At 39.8% G+C, this 25,165-nt stretch overlaps 1 protein-coding gene across 1 annotated transcript; it reads left to right on the plus strand.

The window, feature by feature from the left end:
• The first annotated feature begins 4,541 nt into the window (after positions 1-4,541).
• Positions 4,542-24,697, plus strand: LOC130176646 (F-actin-capping protein subunit alpha-2). Its single transcript, XM_056387852.1, has 10 exons — positions 4,542-4,659; positions 16,011-16,074; positions 17,827-17,878; positions 18,233-18,296; positions 19,435-19,641; positions 20,536-20,615; positions 22,053-22,131; positions 22,386-22,457; positions 22,815-22,877; positions 23,501-24,697. Exons 1-10 carry the CDS (start codon positions 4,576-4,578, stop codon positions 23,639-23,641), a joined length of 906 nt encoding a protein of 301 aa, XP_056243827.1. The 5' UTR covers positions 4,542-4,575; the 3' UTR covers positions 23,642-24,697.
• Positions 24,698-25,165: the final 468 nt, after the last annotated feature.

The following is a 25,165-nucleotide window of genomic DNA, read 5'->3' on the forward strand; positions in this document are numbered from 1 at the left end:
AGGAGAATTTTTGTAAACCAGCAGGCCTCAAAATTTTCAGCCAGAAGGAAGCTGTTTTGTATCCACACGACAGGTGACAACAGCATCCTCAAAAGCAAGCCAATAACATGAAAAAGGAACCAAAGGAAAAATACACATTTTTAAAAGTTACCTCAAGTAAAGAATAAACTGTCAATGCTAATGTGGATATTTAGCATTTTAGCATACTGTTTAAAAATGCTGATATCTGCTATTTCAAACTGCAGCTCAGCCTTATGGGAATGTCAGTAGTTTTGCAGGAAAGGTTAGGGGAAGTTATTGTGATTCATCCAGAAGGAAACTGCAAAATGTATTTGAATGCCTGAACCAAAATTCATAGCAAGTCATCCAACAGTTATTAACAACTTTTTTTATTTAAAGCCAGAAATGTAACCCTTATGGTGCTAGAGGAATAGTCAGGGGATTACCAAGGTCAGAAGGAGTCATGGATGTCTGTACAAGATTTTGTGCCAATCCATCAAGTGGATGCTGAGAAATATTTAATTCATGAGTCATTAGGATTCATTCTCTGGGCACCGCAAATATCTGTACCAAATATGAAAGCAATCACTCCAAAAATAAAAAATGTCAATGTCATGGCGGCACTAGAGGAAAAGCCAGAGGATCAATAAAGTGAATAGGATTCATCTTCAAGGGACCATGAATACCTGCACAAAACCATGTGACAATTCATCCAGTAGTTGCTGAGATATTTGGACCAAAGTGGTGAATCAACTGACTAACCTATAGAGCCACACCTCTAGTGTGGCTGCAAAAACAGCTCATCTATATCACCTCACAGTTGCCAAGAACCACATCCTGACTTCACCCAAAGGTTTCTACCTGCATGTTTAGACCCCTGCTTTAGATCAACAATTCAAACCCTCATCCATCTGCACTGGTGCTTCCCGCATTTCAACACAGCAGCTATTGAACTGGCACAAAGCAGACTACAACAGATCCTGTCAGGAGGTGTGGAAATACAGTCTCAATCGTCCCCATGGCGCTGCCTCCTCATACTTTGATGCGCTGCCAAGAAGATATTTCTCACACTGATACTCAGATGGCAGGGGAACAGAGAGGGACACAATCACTCAAAAATGATACATACAAAAGTTGTACTACTTTTATATCTTAACGCCTCATCGGTCTGCATCTTTTGATACCTCAACATTTTAGAGCCTTTTGAGTCTTGTGGGTGATTATTGTCTAAGTGGGAACAGTGTAATGAGTATCCGAGGTGACTAACCAGTGGCTGAGGGTGAGTCACAGACCGACCCCCCTTTTCACATGCTGCAGTTCTCAATGCTCCCTTTTTGTCCCTAGAGGTGATGAGTAGCTCCAGTGTCGACACAATGGCGGCACTGCAGGCCATTCAAGTTCTAGGCAGATTACAGGGCTTTTCAAATCCTCTGGTTTGATGCCTCATCATCCCAAATCTGAAACTGCACAATTGCTCAGCCACTTGTGCTGATGCTGGGGCCTCACTAAGGAGGGAGATAAAACCTCAATGATACTTTTGGGCTTCATCAATCATAATTTAAGTATTCAAGAACAACAAAACTTTTTTTAAAGTCAACTAAGATTGTCTTTTGAATGGATTTAGTTTAAAATGAAATGAAAATAGCAAAAGGGCGACACAGCCTGATGCAACAAGAGTAAAATTGTGTGCGTGTAGAACTGTAATGATAGATACAGTAATGATATATTATAGGACTCTATTGTTAGTTCAAAGCGGAGTCATGGATGAAAGAGAAGGTGAAGGACAGACAAAGTCGGGCTTGTTGTAAGACATAGATTACTATCATCGTTCCTCTCACTGCTGTAATAGTGGTATATAATACAGTGGCGACATGAGCACTGAAGTGACCCCACCAAAACAAACACAGAGCTACAGTGTTGGCATCGCATGAACACCGAGCCTTTTCAAAGGATGGATAAATTACAGTCTTGGAGGGAAAGGGAAAGGGCAAGGCAGCGGGGAAGAACTTAGCTGTCAGGTGGCAGTTCAGTTTGAAGCGCTCATTATGCAGCTCACTGGAGGCTTAACAGGTACCTCATGAATCTACCTGTTAATAACAAGGTTGCTAGAAAAACACAGATACCTGAAAAAAAAAAGTTGTTGTGATTTAGCTGTTGCTATGCATGTAGTAATATTACAGCACAGATGGATTATAAGGCAGCTTTTGCCAAAAGGTTAGCGTTAGTTGCAGCTTGAATTAAAACTTATAATCAAGCTCAAACTCAAGCTAACTATGTGACAAGCTAATATCCCAGTTAGCTAATCAGCTACCAGCCAGTTAGCTAACCAGCTAACCAGCTAACTGGGCAGTAGGCAAATTTAACACAACCTGAGGTAGAAAGTAACTAATTACATTACTATAACAATAAATATTTACAATTACATACCTGTACTTTACCTGAATATTAGAACTTTATGCTATAATTCAACGTCTCTAGCTTATTTCAAAGGCCAGTGTCCATGATACTTTGATACATGTTTTGACAGATAGCGTTAGCCATTTACAGATTAATATTTTACATACAAACCTATTATCAATTTATAACATGCAATGCGAAGATCAAACTAAACTAACCTAAGTATTTAAAATAGTCAAACTTAGTTCAGCCTTTGGCTACAGCATTAAAATGCTGCTCACAATCATGTGGTTTGCTAGCTAACAGGTTGACATAAACAGATTCATCAAATTTACATATGAATGTCCCATTTCTGTTACAATTGATGAATATATTTATATTAATGAATACAAGCGAAATCCATCTGTCCTATTGTATATGTGTCTGCAGATATGTGTGTATTTCACTTAAATTGCAGGGATTCAATTTCCGTCTGGTCCCCACAAGTTTATTTTGTGGGCACAACCTTCTTTTTTTTGGGGGGGGGGGGTCAAGTTTAGGTTGGGTTTCTTATAGCCCAAGGGCTGAGTTTAGGCTGGTAATGATGGGTAAGGTTAGCTTAATACAAGGCTTAATACAAAGACTTCAAAAGGGGCAAACACAAGTGATAGGTTTGTGTGTTTCTGCACATGTGGAAGTGTCATATTGCATGAATCAGGAAGATGTGATGAGCAAGACCTCTGTGACTAAAGGAATGCAATCAACCAGACTTCCTTCCACCAACGTCTCTGCTTCTTCTCAGTGCTCAAGCAGAATTCTTTGAACCTACTAAACCTAACAATCATTCCACCATCTGTGATAATATTTAACCAACCTCTCTGTTTCTCTCTGCCCCTCCCCCTCTGTCTCCGTGTGGCAGTGCGGTTTTTGTATTAAGTATTAGGTTACATTATATTTTTTGATGGTAGTGTGAAAAGGAATAAGATAGACAGTGAAACTGATCTCATTCCCCTTAACATCACATTCTTATAGCGCCATTAACTTTAGGAAAAACAGTGTTTGCTCGCCATCTAGTGGTGAGGGGGAAGGCGTACACAATGTGCCAGTATCTCTGTGTAATCACAGGGCTTTCCCCAGATTTTTTGTGATGATGAGGAAGACACGCTCATAATATGAACCATTACATTCTGAGCAAGGTACAGGTGTAAATGTGAGGGACTACATCAATATAAAAAGAAATACTGCTGTGAAAGAGCGAAATAAAAAAATCTTAATATAAACTCAGAAGTACTCACTCCGCATTATTAAGAATTAAATAGTTTATTTGTTGATCATCAGGAGCAATTTTTGCATTACAGCAGCAAAAGAAAAATACCAGAATAATAGATAAGAAAGAATACATAAATTAAGTTAGAAAGCTATATACAGTACATTACCCTAGACCTGTGCGTGCAAAACCGATAATACAGCTATTAATTTTGCAATATCCTTTTTTCTAATTAATTATTGAGGAATTATGCAAATGCCTGAGCTTCATGCTGCCCAGAACTACCACTTGTAATGCATGTTTGGAGTGTCATTGTCTTTTAAATTACTTGTTGTGTTTTGAATAAATGGCAAAAATTCCAATTTTAAAATGCCAATTTTCTATGATACTAAACTCAACATATGTATGTCAATATGTACGAATATGCCGACTTGTGCTTCAGGGAATAATGAGGGCATTTTCACAATTTTCTGACATTTTTATACACTGAAAAATCTATTGATTATTAAATTAAATAATTGAAATCATAATCAAACCTTTTGATAATGAAAATAATTGTAGGTTGCATCCTGACCGTACTCCTGTGATGGAATAATACTAGCTACTTAACACAGAAAACATTAAACTAAATTAAATATATAAATGGGCTGAATACAAACTAAACCAGTAAGTATTAAAACTAGATTTTGACACAAGGTCTTTCTACAAACAGATGGATGGAAGGCAGTTGATATATTGCTTTTTTTTGTTTTCTTTTAACGAACTGGTGAATAACCAAATCATGTAGACAGAAATGATATGGAGCAAGCCTGGGGTTGCCCAGGGTTGCTCCATATCATTTCTGGTAGTCCATCCTCCAGCCACTATAGACACAGACAGTGACTGAGAATCAGTCAAAACTAACTGAACCAAGCTGGGAAGCCACCCATTCGATGACGTCACGAGGCTCTGACAAGCTGGTGGTGCCGGAAGAAAAGATGGCGGATCATGAGGAGCAGCTATCCGACGAGGAAAAGGTAAGACGCCGATTTAATCACAGGTTTTATCCACCCAGCGGAGCACGTAAGCGCCCAAATTTTGGGTTGCATTCGTGTCCGTCTCCCGGTGTATCCTGGCGTCGTCTGGCGTTTTTATTGAATTTGTAGAAAACCCCAGGCCTCGGCACAACCGCTGCTGCTTCTGCTCTTATTATTTTTAGCTCAACTTCCGCTCATTTGCGAATCTCAAACGGAGGCTCCTTGTACGGTCCTGACTCAAAATAGGAGCCATGTACATATTATAAATTCATCTAAGCTCACCACCTACGCCCTTCTCGTTCTGTGGACATGTCATTTCGCCCCTGTGTCCCTGGTCGCTTGTGTTATGGAAGTTTTCATACACCAAAGATCGGTAGCTAGTTAGTTTAGCATAGCCGCAGCCCGCTATCAGATAGCCAGACTTGCTAACACGCCCTTTTCGCTCTTTGACACCGCTTTTCTGTCGTTACACATAAAAAATATTCTGAAGTGGTGATTTTACTGGTTATTTATTCCTTTCAAATAAGCCGTATGACCGCAACCATACGCGTTGCACAAGCTAGCTTGCTAACTAACTACTGCAGCTGTAGTAAGTAACGTTTCACTGTCAGTACAAATATGTGGGAACTTGTATGAGCTTCACTTGATCAACGACATGAAGGAAATGACCCAAAATGTAACATCACGCATATCAGTTATACTTTAGCAAAAGTATTCATACGTGCTTTATTACATTTTAAAGTCTATATGTGCAGCTGTAAAGGTCCAACACAAATATTTATTCTTTTAATAGCGGTGTAACAGAAAACTGTGGTAGTCAGTTTCACACTGGAGGCAAGTTTCACACCCCATCACACCCCTGCTAGTATCTGGCGGTACAAGCACTGTTCGCTTTCCTTTTACATTTCCTTAAGAGAGAACAAACACACACACAGCCAATACCTTATCTGATCTGTTTGCAGGAATCATACTTGCACTTTATTTTAATTTAGTTGGCAGACTTAGATTCAATGCACATTTTAGCCTGTGTTAAGCTTTATTTGCCTTTTGGTCAGGCAAACTGGAAACAGACCTTTTATCAGTGTGATAACTGCTGCTCCAGCCCTCAAGCCGAAACTATTTATTAATTAATTGACAATGTGATAGTTATAGAATCCCAATAAATTACTGGTTACAGCTGTAAAGATGTAAGTTATTGTAAATTTAATACTTGTCAGTGTTCATCAGAATTTGCCAGCAAAGTTGAGACATCTTATGAACTCCAATAAGTTACCATACCCATTAACCATACGTCTTAATGGGTGTATAAGCACGGAGGTATGTGCATACATGTATCTAATACCCTGTGTTGTTGCTTGTTAATATCACAGTAAACTATTACAAGCATTCTTTACTCTGTGGGTTATGTAATACACCATTCAGAGTTAGAACAACGCCTGGTTTTATTTTGTTCACTTCCAGCCTGAGTCAGAAGGTTTTTTTAGAGTTTAGGCAGCTCATTGACCCGCGGGTGTGACTGCATCACGCTCATCAACACACAGGCATCAGCTGTTAGTTCAACATTTTATTAGAGGCCTCGGGTGAGTGTGTGTGTGACTGCAGACACCTTGTGATTTTGTAAAGTAACACGTAAGTCTCACCATCAATAAAGTTTTCAGGTGCGTCCGATGTGAAGCTGTGGTAAAACGGTTAACAACTTTAGATGTTGGTGCTGTGAAGAGGATGGGAGCTCTTTACATCTCTTAACCACATTGGTTTCCACAATTGTTGAACCACTTTCACCGTTTGACCAGACAGTTTAATTTTGTAGAGCTGAAAGAATGCTTGTTGGCGACCTGCCAGGCAGACTGCAAATATTACGCAGTATTTAGCTGGTGGGAACTGTTAATTTCCTTCTGAGTATGATTGGTGTGAGACCAAAGTGGTTACATTATGCATCCATCCACTGTATGTTGTGCAGTTAATAGCAAAGCATTTCCGTGAAAATACTGCAGTTGCATTCTGTACTCTGAACGCCGTCTCTCCGGTGTATTTGCTCACAGCAATCAGCCATCTGCTCTGGCCCCTAAGCTCGTTTTATGCAGCTCAGAGAAAAACTGCAAAGGAAGGAAACAACTGTTGTCTCTGCCTAACATAATGACAGTGAGTTTAAATAACTTTTTCACTGGCCAGTCATGATTTGTAGAATTAAAGTAAAACTCCAAATGATGTTTGATGACCTGCCAGAGACGGTTAGATTGGACAAACCAAGCCACAGTCAGAATCTCCCGTCACAACTAATGGTACTTTCCCACACTGAGCGACGAATCTGCGAATGTTCTTTTGGTGGAATTCTAACCGGCTATGATCCGACATTACTGTGATGACTGTTTAATCTACTTTGGAAGAAATAGCACTTTTGATACGTAGCTTTAGAAAAGTTAACTGAGGAAATTTGGTTTTGTTTTTTTTATAGTGAGACATCTGCATGCATCTGTGTCAAATACAATAAATAGATTTGAGTTTGCCTCTGTAAAAATGCTTCCTGAATGTGTCCCAGGGGACTGGGGAATTTCTGTCCTGTTGCTGTTGTGGCTGTACATGTCACTGCGATTCTTAAAAAAGAAAAAAAAAAAAAGACCTAAAAGCTTCCTGGATGGGAATTAGTGAAAAGTCTCTTCCACTTGTTAAATGATTAAACAGCAAAATGAGTCTCCTCTCAGCCACAGATACGAAGTGCTGCTTGCAGTCTTTTTAAATCATTTGGGCACTGGCCTGCCAGCTTCCTGATTACAGCACAGAAACCACACGAGTATAACAGGAAACTCTTATTACTCAGTGCATTTGCTGTCTCTTCTTTTGTCTGTACGTAAGAACATTGGAAGGTGCCAGAATCAGAAACAAAGCACTTTTACTTCTTAACTTGTCAACTTGATTGTTTGTTATTTTAGGAAAAGACCTGAAACAATGACGTGGTAGCCTTTTTAATGGTGTATTATGGCTTTAAAAAAAACATCTGTAAAGGAGCTGGGTGTCTGCTGTGGTTCCTGTTTCAGAGAGAGGCAGAACTTTCTGTTCAGTTTAGTGAGGATGCATTATGTCATGAAAAGGCTTATATTCGAGAGAGGAAGTTTTATTGCTTTGATGCTGACGTGCTGTTAACATCAATTCCTATTGAACCTGATTTGATCATTCGTAAATTGGTCAGCTGTAATTTCACCATAGAAGCATCAGCGTTTTTGACTTTTACAGTTTAGTTGAACCTGTAGGTTGTTCAGCAAAAACAGCTTCATACAGTCAGAAGGTGGTGGTTTAAAGTTTTTTTTTTTTTTTTTACAAATATATTAATACCAAGATCATTAACTGTGCATAATGATTTTAGCTCTAAACTAGCAGGTAGTAAATCACTTGTCACGGGAAGTTAGCGCACATAATAGTCAGATAGTTAAACCAACATACAGAGGTCAGCATAGATAAATGAGCAAGCTAAACAAATGTTACAGTTCCTCTTTATCCCAGTCAGATTCCATAATAAGACATAAGACACAGCACTCCCTTTAAGTTTGGTGAGAATGTACTCGACACTGACTGAGATGTGTGTATGGATGCAGTCTTTGTTGGAGCTACAAGGTGTAAAGTATGAGAGAGTAGTATATAGCTATAGACCACAAACGCACCCTTTAACTGGTTCGTCGTCATCATACCTTTCTCACTTGTGGTTAATTACATGTGGCATGTATACAGGTAAAAACAGCAATGCCGCGATACATGTTGACGGTGCAGTAGCTAAAGAGACAGAAAAGAAAAGACTTTGAAGCAAGCAGCACAGAAAGTGTGTGAAGTTGGGAGCAGTGGCTTGATTCCCACTGGGGGCACCAATGTAATGAATGCATGTAGAGTAATTATGAGTGGAAACATTCACTGAATCCCATGTATAGAATTAAGCCCATCTAAATATTTAGGCTATGCATGTGACATGATCTGTATAAATATCGGGATGGTAGAAAAATTAAATCCAGAACTACAGAATTGCAATACAGAGTGCTTTATATCATACAATATATTACAGAAATAGAGATAAAATACATTCTTCTTGTTCCTCATACACACCAGACCGGCTGAATAACTCAGTTATTACACTGGAGACCAGAGAATCCCATTTGATCAAGTTTTTCTTTCTTAAAATTTCCAGTTTGAAAGGAGGAGTTTTATTTCTGTCTCGGTAAGAAGGGACATAAAGAAACCACAGATAAAGTATAATCCTCTTTAACACTGTGCACTAAATTAAATAATGGTGTGGTTAAACCATCCCTCATTTTACTGGCGAGCCACTGGAAACTCCCAGCAGCCCTGAGCTCGGCTCAGCTTGTGAATAGCTGTCTTTAGACCATAGTTGGATGCTGAAACTTAGTGGCATCTCCCTTTAACTGAAGAATGCGAAAGACAGAGGAGTGCTGTCTATACGTGCCTGCAGCAGTGTCAGAGATCTGGAGATGAGGAAACAACTATGCATGAGTTTTTGTCTCAACCCCTGGGTAGAGTACAGTGTCTTCAGGGCCCAAACTGGTGCCTTGTTCAAGGGGTAGAACAAGCTGGAGCCTCCTTAGTTGATCTTCAGGCAGAGAACTCCCCCTTTTCTCCTGAGGACAGTTTTGAGAGCGATTACTTCTGTTGAAACTTTCTAGATTAGTAAGCAACTTTAGAAACTTTGCTTTAAGCCAGATAACAAACCAGTTGACCCAGGAGTTTCCTATAAAATGATAGATGTTAATTTGTAAAGACCAGTGGCTTTTCTCACTGTGGTGTCTGCATACTGGAGGCTGTAATGCAAGCCAGTGATATTCCATATATTGCATAGCTGGCTGCTTAAGGTAAAGTGACACTGCTTTTACCAGCACAGTGTAAGGATAAGTCATCGGGGTGGGCTGAAGGTGACAAATGAGCACATTGAAAGTTGACATGGCAGCATTATTCAGGTTCAGTATTTATGCAGCAGAGCGAGGGCAAGGTCACGAGTTTGATCCCTCTCAAAGTAAATATAGTAGCATGTGTGTTTTGCCTTTTTGTAAAGGCATCTCTGGTGCTCATACCTTGCAATGGGTGCCCGTCAATATATATATTTTTTTTTTTACCATTTTTGGACTTTGGCGACAGCAATGCACGCCGTTACACACATCCATGTTTACTTTTGATTTGATTTTTTCTGACATTGTAGCTCACGAATGGAAGCGCAGGCGGCAAAATCTCATGTGCTGTTGAAGCCATGAGTCGGGGGAGTTTTGTCACTGGCAGAGCTGCATTATCTCCAAACTTTCACAAACGTCTGACAAGTATGAGGGCAGAGAGACGCCCTCACTCTGTCCTCACCTGCTCAATAAAGAACGTTTGATACTACGGGTCAGGTTAGAGACCTCCTTCAGGTAGGAATAGGGTGAATATCTTTATATACAAAAAACAGGGCTCACAGTGACCGATCATCATAAACTTTCCATTAGTGCCAATAGCCTACACCTTGTGGCTCAGAGTGAACTACTCCTGCAATTTTTCTCACCATTTGACCTTAACTGGATATAGATCTGTATACTACATCTTGTATTAAAATCACATTTATTAGTCCCATAGAAATTTGAATATAGAAATCAAAATATAAAAATGTCGCACATCTGACAGGAAAATAAAGTTGACGAATTACCATGCAACTTTTAAGCAAGTGTGAAGTTAAGTTATGAATACATGACTGAGATGAACTGAAACTGATGGCTGCCTGAGCAGAAAGAATGAAGAACTGAATATAATTGTTTCAATAAAGCGACAGGTTTCTGTTTCTGAGAGTGTGTATCTCCAACTTCACAGACCCTTATTTCTTCATTTTAATCCTGAGTCGACGCACCGCCACCTCCTGATTTTCATTAGCGGAGGAACATTTCTAGTGTGCCCATGGCTGCCTGTCATCCCGCTGTGGACTTAATATTCATGAATTATTGCACCCACATCCCAGCCCATCCCCCCCCCCCCCCCAATATTCACCCACATCTGCCTGGTTTCCCTCTAAACTTGGCCCTATCTGTGGTGTAGCATTTCAAGGCGCCAGGGCCGCCTTCTCCCTCTCTATCTAGGATATTGAAATGGAGGCATGCCAGAGAAGAGGATCAAAGTCAGGGAGATGATGCAGCTTAAAATGCCCGCCGGACAAAATATTGCCTCAGTTTATTCCTGCTGGGGTTTTTTTTTTTTGTTTTGTTTTTTTATTCTCCCATCATGGATCTGGATTGGCATGATAAGGCGATTTTGATGCCAGGATTTGGATAAGTGTGGTTTCAGTGTCAGTGGGTGTCGTTTGTGATCAAGAAAAGGGTGCTCCCTGAGAGGGTGTTGGGATAGTGTAGTGGGAGTGTCTGTATCAAGCAAAGGAGGGGTTGTTGGGTAATATGAGGATGAATATACAGTGAGCAAGTTGAAAGAAAAGAGACCAGCTGGTGTCTAGGCCACGAGAGCACAAAGACATGAGAAGCCCACACTACAGGGGGTGCCTATGTCCCACGGGCTTTGTGTGTGTGTTGCTCCAGTGTTATTATTCCAGCTCCATGGTTGGACTCCAGACTCCATTCCCTGAGAATCTGTAGAAAGATAAAGGAATTGACTGTGGGAGATGATAAAAAAAAAGCCCTTATTTCAAGTAAAAGAAAGACTTTGTCCAATATCGCGATAACTGTGACTAAGACATGTTCAGATAACACACACAGCAGCTGTCAGCCATAATTACCTGCTATCACTTTGCTCCTGTTCTCGTTCTTGACGTTTGAGAAGGTGGAATGAAATTACTATTACTATTTAAATTATTATCAAAATTATTGCTGTTCAATTTTCTGATGATGGGCTTATCGATCAACTAAAACTTTCCGTGCTAGTCTAATAGCAGATATCGGATCAGTGCTCGTTTCTAGTGGATTGATCCAAGGCCATGGGTCAGTGTTTGTAATCCAAAGATAGGTAAGACAGGTTAAAAGGTAATCAGCAGTAACCCAGTGAGACCAAGTAGCAGAGTTTGTCTGACAGGTTTCATTCACCAAAGACTGTGAGTTAGTTAAAATAGTTCCCTGTAGAGAATCTTCTGCTCAATCTCGGCCCTTCGTCTTGCACGTGGCAGTCAGTACTCAAGGCTAAAACTAGGTCTCAGAGCGCTGAAGTGTCCCAGTAGCCTGTGTCCCAGCGTAACACACTGCCACTCGAAGGAACATTTAACCTTGGAGCTCAACATTCAAACTGCTGCTCTGCAGTAATTACCCCTGCACAGGAGGTTATAATTTGTCTGCTAGCTCAGACTTTTAACACATTTAAGTTAGGTTTGGTTTAAAGCTTAAAAACTGACCAAATTACAACATCTACCTCCATTTTATTTGACTTTGTGAAATCTCTGCTTGAATTCCTTCATGGTAAGAAGCTGGTAAAATAACGTATGAAGCAGACTACTTCCTCCTGACTTGTGCAGTAGGTTTGTGGTCTTGGCAGTTGATGTACCATCTTGCTATCTAACAACAGCACAATTAGATTGAGTTCCTTAATCCATATTATTATAGGCAATGAAAAAATGGTTATAACCTTGTTTCCAGAACAGTATTTGTATGAAGTGTCACTGTAAACTAGAGATATGCACAAGTATTCAACAAAACAATTAAATGTTGCTACCCTTGCTAGTCGGAACCAAATTTACTCTGCATCCCTAATGCGCCGGGTAACTGTTGCGTCTAAGATGTTACGCAGCTGCCCGCCACTAGCCTGGATGTTGTAAACCAGCAAGGTGGGAAGTGGGTCTGATGACATCTCATAAAGTCAGGTACAGTTTGGCTGTATTTAGATATGGAAAATAAAAATAAGGTTGAATGTAGGCTGTGTCAGAACAAAGTGGCACAGGCATGTGGATGTTAAGCTCCAAGGAAAGATGGCTGCTGGTGCTAGCACTGCTAATGTTAGCAAATCACTCGGCAAACCAATATGACATAGTTTACCTGCAGACGCTGTGATCCCTCTTAATTTCTGATTAAATTGAGGTGAATTTGGACTGTTTACTTGACTAGTCTAGATCTAAATTACCATTTAAGCTACTGAGAAATTCGTCCTGAGGACCATCCCTCCTGTAATCCTGTAAACACAGAGCAATGATGTTTAATATGGAAATAACCAAAAATTAGTACTTTCATTTCATGTTTCATTCCTGTGTTGTCTGAGCAGGATGAAGGCTCTCGTCTCACTGCATTAGTGGAACTGGTTTCATGTACTTAGGGGAAGAGGAAGTACTACCCTGTTTTAACTAGCTTTTAACAGTCAGTGCCTTACTCATAATCCGCTAATGGAGTATCTCTCCTCTCTCTTGTCAGTGATTCATTTGAACCCACATTGTGCTCCCTTGGCTTCATCTCCTCCGCTCTCCATGCACTTTAAAACGGTTAGCATGGCTCTGATGTGATTGTAAAACCAATCCCTGTTCATTCCTTTGCAGTCTTTTACTGGTCTCTCCCCCAGTTGTTCACAGAGGAATTATGTCTTCAGCAGTGTTAATTTGTTCAGTGTATTTCTGTTTATATCCTAAAAGCACCAACTGTCTATGGACATTGAATATTTTGTCTAGACTTTTATTCTTGTCAGGTTCTTCCATGACCCGCCTGTCTTAAGGCTGGTGAGTTGGAAACTAAATTTCCTGTAGGTGTGACTGTATTTGTCTTTCTCTGTGTGTCAGCCCTGTAATAGACTGGCAGCTTGTTAAAGGTGTACCTTGCCTCTTGCCAAAGGCATGCTGGGTAAGGCTTCAGCCCCCTCATGAACCTGAATAGGATAAGAGGTTCAGAAAATGGATTTATGACAATCATTACGCTATTACATTACACTGAAATGGCAAGACAAGACACAGAAAAGACATTGAAAAGCATAGTGTAATGTTGTTATTGCTGATTATGAGACTGTGGGTCTGCTGAACTTAGGCTCTATTAATAGACTTTATTGAAACCAGATCTGGGCATAGAGAGAGGTCAGTTTGGTGTCAGATGTTTCAGTTTGGTGAGGTCAGTTTATTTTGTCGTTACACCTGCATGTTTATAAATGGATTTAAAGATCAAACTATCAATCGATTAATTTGTGAAAAATATTTGGTGTGGATAGGAGACCAAAATAGAGGAACTTTGTTTTATCTTTTATTTATCTGTGGTGTGAATGTGGCCCAAGATATGCACACATAGACAGGTAATTTACTTTGGTTCAGATCAAGAGAAAACTAGATTCAACCACACCAGATTACTGTTTTTTAAATTTGTTTTCTGGAATAAAAATGACAGACTTACTGCACCGGGGGGCTTTGACAAATATCTGATCATTAAGGTCAGATGAACTACAGGCAGACAGCCTGTTCCAAGAAGCATCTGAATGAAACCCAGAACTTCAGTCCCTGACACAGATGTGAGATTTAACTGATCGGGATGACTTGGGTTCACTACAGTGTAAACCTTGGGACTTCTTGGGACAGGCCCCTGGAGTATCTGGGCGATGCTGTCTGCATATGGAAAGTGTGTTTACACTGCCGGGCCGTCCCGGATAATGAGGGAGACCCAATGCAAATGACTCTTCCCACAGGGTTTTCAAGTCACAAACACACGTTCAGCTTAATGGGGTCATGATGATGATCTCATGACAAAAGATTAGATTAATGCAGATAAACTTTGATCTCAACATTACACACACACACACATACAGGCGCAGACACACACATGTTCCTCCCCGAGTGCCTTCCTTTCTCTCAGCATCGCTCATTAGCGAGAATCAATCTGCAGCTCTGCGCGAGTGCCGGAGCACTTGTATACACACACTGCTAATAGGGGCCCAGGGGAAACACACAAACACACACACACCCTCACACACATACATATAAACACCTTTCACCAGCCTGTGAGATGTGTGGGGGGGGGCACTGAACCACTGTGCCCTGTGAGTGATAGAGGGAGGTAAAGAGATACAGAGGTAGGAAGAGAGAGAGAGAGAGTGTATTAGTCCTCAGCACATTTTTATGTCCATATATGGTTGTAAACCTTGCGGGGGAGGGAGGGGCTGTCGTCTCGCTGTCAGTTTGACATGTGACCTGGAAACAGGAAGTGTTGTGGTGCAGAAGAGAAGTGAGGAGGAGGAAAAATGACTGCTCAGATGTGTTGTAGACTGAGAGAGACACTGAAGCGCCTCACTCCACCCTCCAACCTCCACACCAGTGACACAGTAACATTACACCCCCTGTTGGCCACAATGCAGATATATATATATATAGTCGGTGTTTACATTGTGAAATCTGGGCATTAAGTTAGTGCAGTTACAGTGAGAGCAGCACTGGGGTAGTTCACAACTTAAGCAGACTTACAAAGGACAGAGCAGTGGTGGAGGAAGTGTAGAGATCCTTTACTCAAGTAAAAGTATGAATACAATAGTGTAAAAATATTTCTGCAGGTTCTGCATTTAAGTAAAAGTATTACAGCAATTAAAGTATGAAATGTGAAAAGCACTCATTATTTCTTTCTATCTTTTCAATGTGTTTGAAAATGCTGAGTTGTCACCAACATGTAGACATATGTATGATGTTCTTAAAATACTGCTCTGTCAGTCTAGTCAGATTATTTTTACCTGTCTGTCAGAAATCAATTCTCACTTTCAGAAACGTGTGCGAGAACCTTGACAGATGTCACAATAACAGATCGCTGACCTTATTAATGAAAATCATAAACAAACTGGTTGTAGTTATCCCACCATAATGGAAGACGACACCTGTTATAAGAAAATTAAAACTTTCTGATGGGATGAAGATTCTTGCAGTGCTTGCACTCTGCAAAATGTAAATCTAGCAATCAGATGAATATAGTGCAGTAAAAAGTAAAATAGTTCCTCTAACATTTTGTAGACTAGATGTACAAAGTAATAGGAAGCGGAAATACACATGCACATAAAACTACTGGAGTACAGTACTTGAGTAAATGTACTTAGTTACTTTCCACCACTGTGGCTGAGAGTTTCATCTTGTGATAAAGTAGACAATTGTGACACATTTCACAGACCAGCAGTCTGACTTATACTTGAATACATGTAAATATTTTAAATATGATATTGAGCATGTGCTAAATCTTAAATGTTGTTGTTAAAACCTATTTAGACGCGTATGTGAGGGCTGGGTTGGAGGTGCATAGATGGAGGAGGGGTTCTTAATATTAATATGTCAATCTGAAAAATTGATCACAATAACAATGAAATGTTGAGCTGTAGTCTCAGATTTTGGACGGTGTGTCTGTGTTTGCTGAGTGACCCCCCCAGCCTTAACCTGTACCTGTACTTTGTGTCTTTGTGTGCAGGTACGCATAGCAGCTAACTTCGTCATCCACGCCCCACCAGGAGAGTTCAACGAAGTTTTCAATGGTGAGTTCTTTTCCTCTACATAGAGTGTGTGTGTGTGTGTGTGTGTGTGTGTGTGTGTGTGTGTGTGTGTGTCATAAACTTATTAATAATTCCTGGAGGGTGAAGGGTGATGTAATTGCTTGCTTGGCTCTGTTTGAATTTAATGTATGATTTGATTTGAGGAGTGCACAACTTGATAATGTGAGACACAGATTCATCACAGCATATAAAAAGTATTTAGGACACTGTCTGAAATACAAAAACAGAACCTTTTGTCTGGAGCAAAATTTAATTTAATGGACCTTAGGTGACTTTCATTTCTTCCTACAGCATTGCTGGTTTATTTGCATGCGCTTGAATATAACATGTTATTAGATATTTTCGGTTTTGTCACTTAGAAAATTTCAATTTTCAAACTCCTGGATAAACAAAGATTCTGGATAAGGATACACTGAGTTTGGTTTGAATTTACTTTTGTGATTTCTCACTACTTATTGGCCTGTATAAACACCAAAAACAATATATTTGCGATTAGCTAATATTGGCTGAAATACTGCTGAGGTTGAATAATGCAGAGGGTTTTGGTCATTTGTTATATGAATATTGAGATTGCCTTCTACATGATTATTTTAGAGTCACAATCCTCCTTGCCATTACCTCCACTTAAGGAACAGCTTGACACGAAGACAAATCTTCTTTAATCTGTTGTTTTGTTGTAGAGTTTACATGGATAATTCATGTTAACAGAATACACAACAGCCTTACACTAGTGCAGCACAGTTAATCACACCTAAATGGAGTGAAACCATCAATGTTATTACTTATGTCTGTGATTGTTCTGCAATGAATCACCAAGGACTTATTATTAGTTTTTAATACACAACAGTGACTTTTACTCCACTGGCTGTTTACAAACTATCCACTGTATCTAAGTGAGTCATTTTCAAATGAGTAAATACATCATATTTCTGATGCATTAGGTGGATTGTGTAGGTTTATTGTCAAATGAGTTGCTTTTCGGAGTTCAGTGACTCTCGGCAGTTGAGCAGAAAGTTTATTTTAGTCTCTGTAGGCGTGCTAGTCGCACCGACTGCTGCAGTTTTTAACATGCGAGATGTTAGAGGGTGAAGCCTGATCCCACTTCTGCCTTGTGAAAACAATTGTTTCATGTCGTCTTTCTGACATGAAATAAAATAAGTAAGGAGGAATTTAAAATATCTTGGGTCAGGAAAGTGCTGATTTAGGAGACGTAATGGAGCTCGACAAAATGTAAGGAAAACTGTGCGACTCTGCTTTGGAGGAATCGTAGCTGGAGCTCACCCTGCAGCAAGTGTTGACACCACAATGTCAGAGTAGCGCCCCTTGAGACTGTGTGTGTGTGTGTGTGTGTGTGTATGTGTTTTGGCTTTGTTAAAGCTTCGTCCTGCCTCGATAAATGTCGTCACCTCAGAGGAGCGCCGGGGGGCTGTCTGTCTGCTTCTTATCACAGCCTGACAGCCACACACACACTAAAACACAATCCCCTATTGCCTCTTTGCCCCCTTTCATCTCTGTGTGATTTTACAGCCGTTTCCACTGAGCTAATTTACCATGTCTGCTTCACTCCCTTGACATAAATGCTGCAAAGATTGACTGCAGGCAGCTTTGTCTTTTGTGTGCGCGTGTGTGTGTCACAGTGCTAATCTGCTGTACCTGTCTTCTCTCTCCTCTCCTACTTCCTCTTCCCTCCTCTTTTTTCTTACTCTCTCCTAATCTCTTTATTTTACTCCTCAGATGTGCGATTGCTGCTCAACAATGACAATCTTCTCAGGGAAGGTGCAGCTCAGTAAGTCGTCCCCCCCCCCCTTGTTCTACATCCAGCTCTTGAAAAGTGATTTTAGAATTTGCAAAAAGACTTGAAAGTATGGAGAGAAACATGGGTCAAAGTTCAGCAAGCAGCGCCTCTGTATCTCTAAACACTGGTTGTTGGGTGGATGTCCAGCCTTTTTATTTACTTTTTTAAATATGATCCTGCAGTAAATGAAAATGAAAGGGAAAGGAGTCTTAAGATGTAGACTCATTATGGCTTTAGTTTACATCCATATTACCATTTAAATACAGTCTAGAAATGATGTTTGGACAAAGTGCTGAGTTTAAAGTATGAAGTGTATGAATACATTTTTTTTGCCTGTCTTTGCAGTGCATTTGCACAGTACAACTTGGACCAGTTTACCCCAGTGAAAATCGAGGGCTACGAAGAACAGGTGAGTTGATGTGTGATGTAATCTTGTGTATGTTGTTAATCCAGTTCATGTCCATATGTGTCACTCATCAGGTAGGACTCCACAGTTACTAGTGTGTTACTACCAGCCTCGACACTGTGCGGCCGGCTGGGCCTCGTCCTTTCCGACCGTTATACCTACATTTCACACACTGGCTGAAACCTTCAACGCCGACTGAGTGCTCATGTTTATAAGTTAGTTACAATAAGTTTATATTGTGATGTCCCATTAATAGTTCAAGCAGACTACAAGGGTGAAAAAAATGTACTTAGCGTGGCAACAAATGAACATGGAAGTGTGTAAAAGCTGTGATTATTTAAATTATTTTAACGCAGAGTAATAACTAAAATAATGTTATAATCTCAAACACATGGATATTTCACAGTTCATAATCTATATCCATATGGGTTTAACAGTCACGTGTTATTGTACACGTCAGTCTCTCAGTGTAGCTCTATGACAGTGTAACACAGTTTGCTTTGCAAATGTTAAAACAGTGGAAAGAAGAGACAATAACAGAAACATAATACCAGCATTGTGAAGTGGGGAAAGCAACAAGCTCATTCAGTTTTTATTATTGTTGCACTAGTATCACGGCCTTATGGGAATTAAAGCAGAGACAGAGACACCAGTCCCAGTGGTCCTTCGCCTCCTCAGGAAACAAGATCACAAACACGTCTTTATTTTAATGTCATTGTGCTGGTGTCTGAGTTTGTGTGAAGGTTGAACACGGCGGTGAAGCCTCAGCAATGATTGCAGTGTCTTATGTAATGATGTCATCATGTCCCTCTGTTCCCACATCACGGGTTGAAACTCCCCTGTCTTATACCCAGCAGGCTGAGCTGAGTGTCGAGGTGGAAGACAGCAGATGGAAAGTTCAGGCTGATGCCTGTGTTCCCATTTGAATTTACGTCTTCACTCTTCTCTCCATTTCCACAAAATCTCCTGCCTTCTGATATCTGATTGTTTGTTACGTTTGTCTTTTTACTTGTTTAATTTTTCTTTTTTATCTCTCTTTGTCTTGTTTCTTATTTTTCATCTGGCTTTCCTTTTTTCCTTTTCCATTTCTTATTTTTCTTATCCTTCCTCTAATTCTCCTCTAAATTCTTCTTCTCTCCAGGTCTTAATCACAGAGCATGGTGACCTTGGAAATGGCCGGGTCCTGGACCCCAAGAACAAGATCTCCTTCAAGTTCGACCACCTGAGGAAGGAGGCCAGCGACCCGCGGCCTCATGACGTCGACGGCTCCCTGGAGGGCTGGAGGAGCGCCGTGGACTCAGCCGTCAGGGCCTACGTCAAGGAGCACTATCCCAGCGGAGTCTGCACCGTACGTCCCAGCCCACTTCGTAATCTTCGTTGCTGTATTCTCAGTAACTAAAAGTAACACTTCAGCTCAAAAACATGAAAATTCTGTCGTTGTGTTTTACTTTCAAGATGCAGTTTTGCTGCCACAGTTGCCTTCTCTCCGACAGTTGATGAATGAAATCTGATTGTTTTAGAGTAAAACAGTTTTTACAGTATGACCCGAACGTTAGGAAAGCAGAAGCTGGTGCGTCCTGCAGTTCGCTTTAAAATACAGCAAATGTAAAACCAAAGCAGGCGTGGATGTATAACACCTTGCACTATGCAAATAGTGGTTTGACTACCTTAGATACGGCCCGAAAAACTGTTTTTATAAAAGACAACCCACACGTTCAACACTTTTTTTTTTTTTTTTTTAGATTATCATAAACATGTTTAGTTAAAATGTGGGATTGTTATCTGGCACCAGATACCAGTCTTCATTATATCCATTTATCTAAAGTGTCTGGTCAGAGTGAGCAAAGGCAACAAGAACTATTTCAACCCATCTTGTACACTGCAGGATTTAATGGTAGGCCTATATTTAGAAATTGTTGCAGTTCACTCTGTAAAGCTCCTGTTGTGCTTCTTATTTATTAATGCGAAGTGAACAAAACACTTCTGTCGCAGACACAAAACAGTTGTACTCTATGTGGTTTGCTTGATTGCCTCTGAAGACACTGTGCGTATTACAATCTCTAAGTTGCAGGTTGGCATGTGATTAATTTTGTAGCTGTTAACCACAAACCACCGTGTGATTCATCCGATGCACATGTGCAGCAGTAAAGAAGAAGTTGTGGTCATCAACTAGCAGGGGAAGGTGAAAAACTGTTGGCATGTGAATTCAGGTCTGACAGTGTCGTTGCTTTTCCCCGTTTAGATTTACGGGAAAACCATCGATGGACATCAAACCATCATCGTGTGCATCGAGTGCCATCAGTTTCAACCAAAAAACTTCTGGTAGGTTTCAGTCACTTACTTAATGCATCTTTCATTTTGCATCAGTGAGATTTGAAACCTCTGAGAGATATATATATATATATATATATATATATATATATAATATTTTCTTCTTTCTACGCAGCATGTACAATTCCCCACGATGGTTTCTAAATCATCATCCTAAACGGCATCTTAAAAAAAAAAAAAAAAAATGTTGAAATTATGAAGATCTTCAAAAGCCTAAAATGTTGTTTGATATGTACAAGAGGCTTCGAAGGCATTACTTTAATTGGCACTTAACTCTGGAGCACTAGACTGTTGGCCCTTGTAAGTGTTGCTGAGTTGTTTGTGATCGGGTTAATCTAATTGGATAAGAACTGTACCAATCCTCTTTGGTGCTGGGTTTTCCAGACCTTATGGGTTGTTTGGTGTAATGATCCCTCAGCTTCTGTATGCAGCTGCCACTGGTATCAGCAATAGTAAATATAATTAAAAGATATATATATATGCTTTTCCTCTTCAGTGTTTGCTTCCAGGTTTATAATTGGACATAATTTGGTATTTAGATTCACCTATTTTATGTGATTTAGAGCTTTTCCTCCCTGCTTTAGAAGGAAACTCTTGCTCTTGACATTTCTGTAAATTGGACTACTGCTCCTCATGTAATAAAAGAAGAAATCTGACATCATCTCATTAATGAAAAAAAGTTGTTTTATATCAGATGATGGTAGCTGCATGGAGACATTTAATAGTCTCCATGCTAATTTATTTATATGTGTACAGAGGAGGGATATCTTTCGAGTTATCTTTATAAAAGTCTTGGTGTTATATAATGATGATTATTAAGAAGTTTCGGGAGCTCTGCTGGAGGGATGAAACGGATCATACTGTGGTTGTGATGATGATAGTGATGGTGGGTGTCGGTCCAAAATCTCCTACAGGTGTTAAATCAGGTTGAGATCTAGTGACTGTGGTTGACAACATTTTCATACCTAACCATTCAGTGACGTGTTATTGCCTGTGTTATTTAAATATCAAATCTTGAGCCAGCTTATACACTGGTTTCATCAGTACAATAACTCTTTATGTTTAAATATGTCATAATACAAGATGTGACATAAGGACGCTCGAGTGAGAACATCCTGCAGTGCTTCCTATCTCTCTGGATTTTTTTTTTTTTTTTTTACAAAGCTCAAGATAATGTTTAGCTTCTAGATCTTAACTAACAAAGTGACAAAGTGTGGTAAATATTTCTGTTTCCTGAGGCAGACGTGTTGTTTTGTTTTGTTTTTTTTCAGCGAGGTACACAGTTTCAGATTCAGTTTGGTCCTGTGTGATGGGACGGCCCTGTAAAGCGAGGAGCATTCATTTTTGTGTGATATCGTTGTAAGGAGTGGTGTTAAGAGGTGTAATGAGTGATTAAAGTCTGGTTTTTGTCTCTTCATCTTCGCACAGGAATGGACGCTGGAGGTCAGAATGGAAATTTACCATCTCCCCCTCCACCACTCAAGTGGCAGGAATCATGAAAATCCAGGTACTTGGTTTAAATAATCCACTCTGTGAAGCGATAGACACATTTGTTGTTACAACGCACAAAGTACAATGATATAAATATTTCTGTCACACTCGTGTCACATGTTTCTACTTCATCAACAAGACTCTTTCTTTGGTTTTCTGCTGCTTCTTTCATCAGAGTCTTTGTGGTCTTGATATTATTTCCTTCGTGGAGATACAGGATGAATTTTTTCGGCTCCAAATGAACTGAACCTAAACTTTTGTCTTTTCCAGGTTCATTACTATGAGGATGGAAATGTTCAGCTGGTGAGCCACAAAGAGGTCCAGGAGTCCATGTCAATTTCTGTGAGTATAGCTGAACACCTTTTTGTTTGTGTGTACGCACACAGACGAGGAAATATAACATGTCGTCGCCGTCAACAAATTTCATTCAAGCCATTCTAGTCATCCCAGATATAATTCATGACGTCTGATGTATTGAACATATTACTTCCACTGTTTCCCATCCACCCCAGTTGTGGTTTTACCAGCTGAAGAACCAGTTTTAACCTGCTGACAGTTGCCTGGGAATGTGTTTTCACTAAATTGTTTGCAGTTTGGAGGTGTTAGTTTTGGTTGCACCTTCCCCCAGTCTTTTGTTTATGACACTTTTCCCCCTCGACTCTTAAAATTAATTATGTGCGTCTTCCTGTCACCTTTCAGAACGAGGCTTCAACTGCAAAGGAGTTTGTTAAGATCATGGAGGCTGCAGAGAACGACTATCAGGTATGTAATCTGAAATGGATATTCTGAGTTCAGTATGATTTCCGTTTGTTGCTGGGAAATTGAACTGTCACCTTAGCTTGTGTGGAAAGAGGATTGTTCCGTTTCCAGTCAGGGTTGACACACACACACACACACACATCTGAAACTTTCAATTATTGATTTATGGATAGGATTTTTAGGGGGAGGTATGAGGTTGGCTGAAACGAGACATCATGTTTTACTCTTGCCAGGATTTTCCAAGTTTTTCTCTTAGTCTACGAGCGATGGAAAGCTGAGTCACTGATGAATTCGGATGTTTTATTTTAACAGAGACTGCTCTTCCACAGCTGCCCACTCATTAAAAGAAACTAAAGATGGCACAAAACACTGTCATACATAAATTGTATTCTATTTATTTATTTTTAAATCTTGGGTATTTTGAAATGTAATTTGAAAAACAAATCAAGCGAACATCCTGAGACAATCTAAAAAGTTAAGTTAAAGTTAAAAGTTTTAATTCATCATCCTACACATTCGGCCTCTGGCAGCGAGAAACGTTTTCAAATTTGAATCTATTTGAAAGATTTTATGGAATATATTCTTATTTCCTTTCCTCTCTCCCATCTCTCTGTTGTTCACTTCAGACGGCCATCAATGAGAATTACCAGACCATGTCGGACACTACCTTCAAAGCCTTACGCCGCCAGCTTCCTGTGACACGCACCAAGATCGACTGGAACAAGATCCTGAGCTACAAGATCGGCAAGGAGATGCAGAACGCTTAAAAACAACGGAGAAGATAACAGACAACTCCCACCCCCACCCACCCACCCCACCCCAAACCCACCCCACCCCCTCCCCTCCCAAACAACGTTGCATGACTGGATAGTTGTATCGTCTTTGTACAAAAATTAGAGAAACAGGGGCAAAGAAAGGTTTGGTCTCATAGTCAGATGTCACCTTACACATTGGATGTCTCCTTTTATCGATGTTATTTTGTTTTTATACAGACACAGTTAACTCCACTGTATATTGAATCTATGATGATAATCGTATTTGGGAAACTATAACTTGAGTAAAGATTACAAGACATAGGAAAGGGGGCGGACACTTGTATGCAAAAAACACCCTTATAAAGTACAATATCACGTGTGCAATATTTATTGTGTCAGTGAGACCATACCTTTTATTTGACCTGCTAAAAAACGGTTTAAATTTGCAATGATGGTGAAACAAATGATTTCTGGGAGAATTTTGTCTGCAATTTACTAAAGAGCTCAGATATTATGGCTGAAAAGAATGACTCCCTTCACTTCACGGTTAATGTCCCATACGGTCAACGAAAAAAGAAGAAGAAAAAAAAAGAAAGGTTCTTTGTGTTCATTGACTGGTAACTTTGGCACAAGCAGTCAACCACTGTCAGCCACTCAATGTTCTTGTTCCTTCATTTTGGTACTCCCCTCACCGTTTGTCCTGTATGTGAGATCTCAAGCTCGCAGTGCTCCTGGCTAAATTGCCTTCTTGACTTGACATCCTCTGAACTCTCACTCAGCGCAGGGAGTTCTGTGACCACCTAACAAGCTTAATTAACAAAAGTCATCAATCGCTAAGTAATGTGCATAATGTCCAATTTACAATAAAAACAAAAAGTATCACTTTCTCCTTCAGTGCTTATTTTTATTAAAAAAAAAAAAACAGAACCTGACTGTATTATATAATAACAAGGCACATTGTAATATATACCTGTATGAAACATCCTGTCTGTCAGTTTGGTGATTTATTTCCATGAGAGTAATTGTAATTCAGTCACAATTATGTTGGATTAAATGACAAATTTTCTATTTACTGACTCACTCATAATTTCTGATACCCTTCATTGTGATACAGGCATTAAAAATTAATAATATATATTACAAACTCAGGCTTTAATAGGGTTCTTTGAGGTCCTCACAGCTGTATTACACTACAGGAAGTATTTCACTTCACGTCGTATTAAAACATTTAAAGCATTTAACAGATTTAATTTGTTAGATAAGACCACACAGTCACTACGGATCAAATCTCTCCTTGATGGTGGACACTGAAGGTCTCGAATAAGACACAGGAACTGACTGAATTAATTTACTGATTAGTAATTTAACACAATTACCAATTTACCAACTCCAAATCAGGTTTGTTATTTACCAGTAAAAAAAACAGTATCAAAACACAGTGTACACATAATTACCAAGCAGGACTTGTAATATACCATAGATGTAAATTGTGGTTTTATGTGCAGGATGATGAGGATACTGTAAATGTAAGTTGGT

Source organism: Seriola aureovittata, chromosome 10, assembly GCF_021018895.1.
Source record: "Seriola aureovittata isolate HTS-2021-v1 ecotype China chromosome 10, ASM2101889v1, whole genome shotgun sequence".
Taxonomy (NCBI): Eukaryota; Metazoa; Chordata; class Actinopteri; order Carangiformes; family Carangidae; genus Seriola; species Seriola aureovittata.

Bases quoted from the DNA above. Each gene is read 5' to 3' on its own strand.
- LOC130176646 (XM_056387852.1), top strand. From the start codon at position 4,576: ATGACGTCACGAGGCTCTGACAAGCTGGTGGTGCCGGAAGAAAAGATG. The intron at 16,075-17,826 runs GTGAGTTCTTTT...TTTACTCCTCAG, and splicing joins GTTCAACGAAGTTTTCAATG to ATGTGCGATTGCTGCTCAAC. The intron at 22,878-23,500 runs GTATGTAATCTG...TGTTCACTTCAG, and splicing joins CTGCAGAGAACGACTATCAG to ACGGCCATCAATGAGAATTA.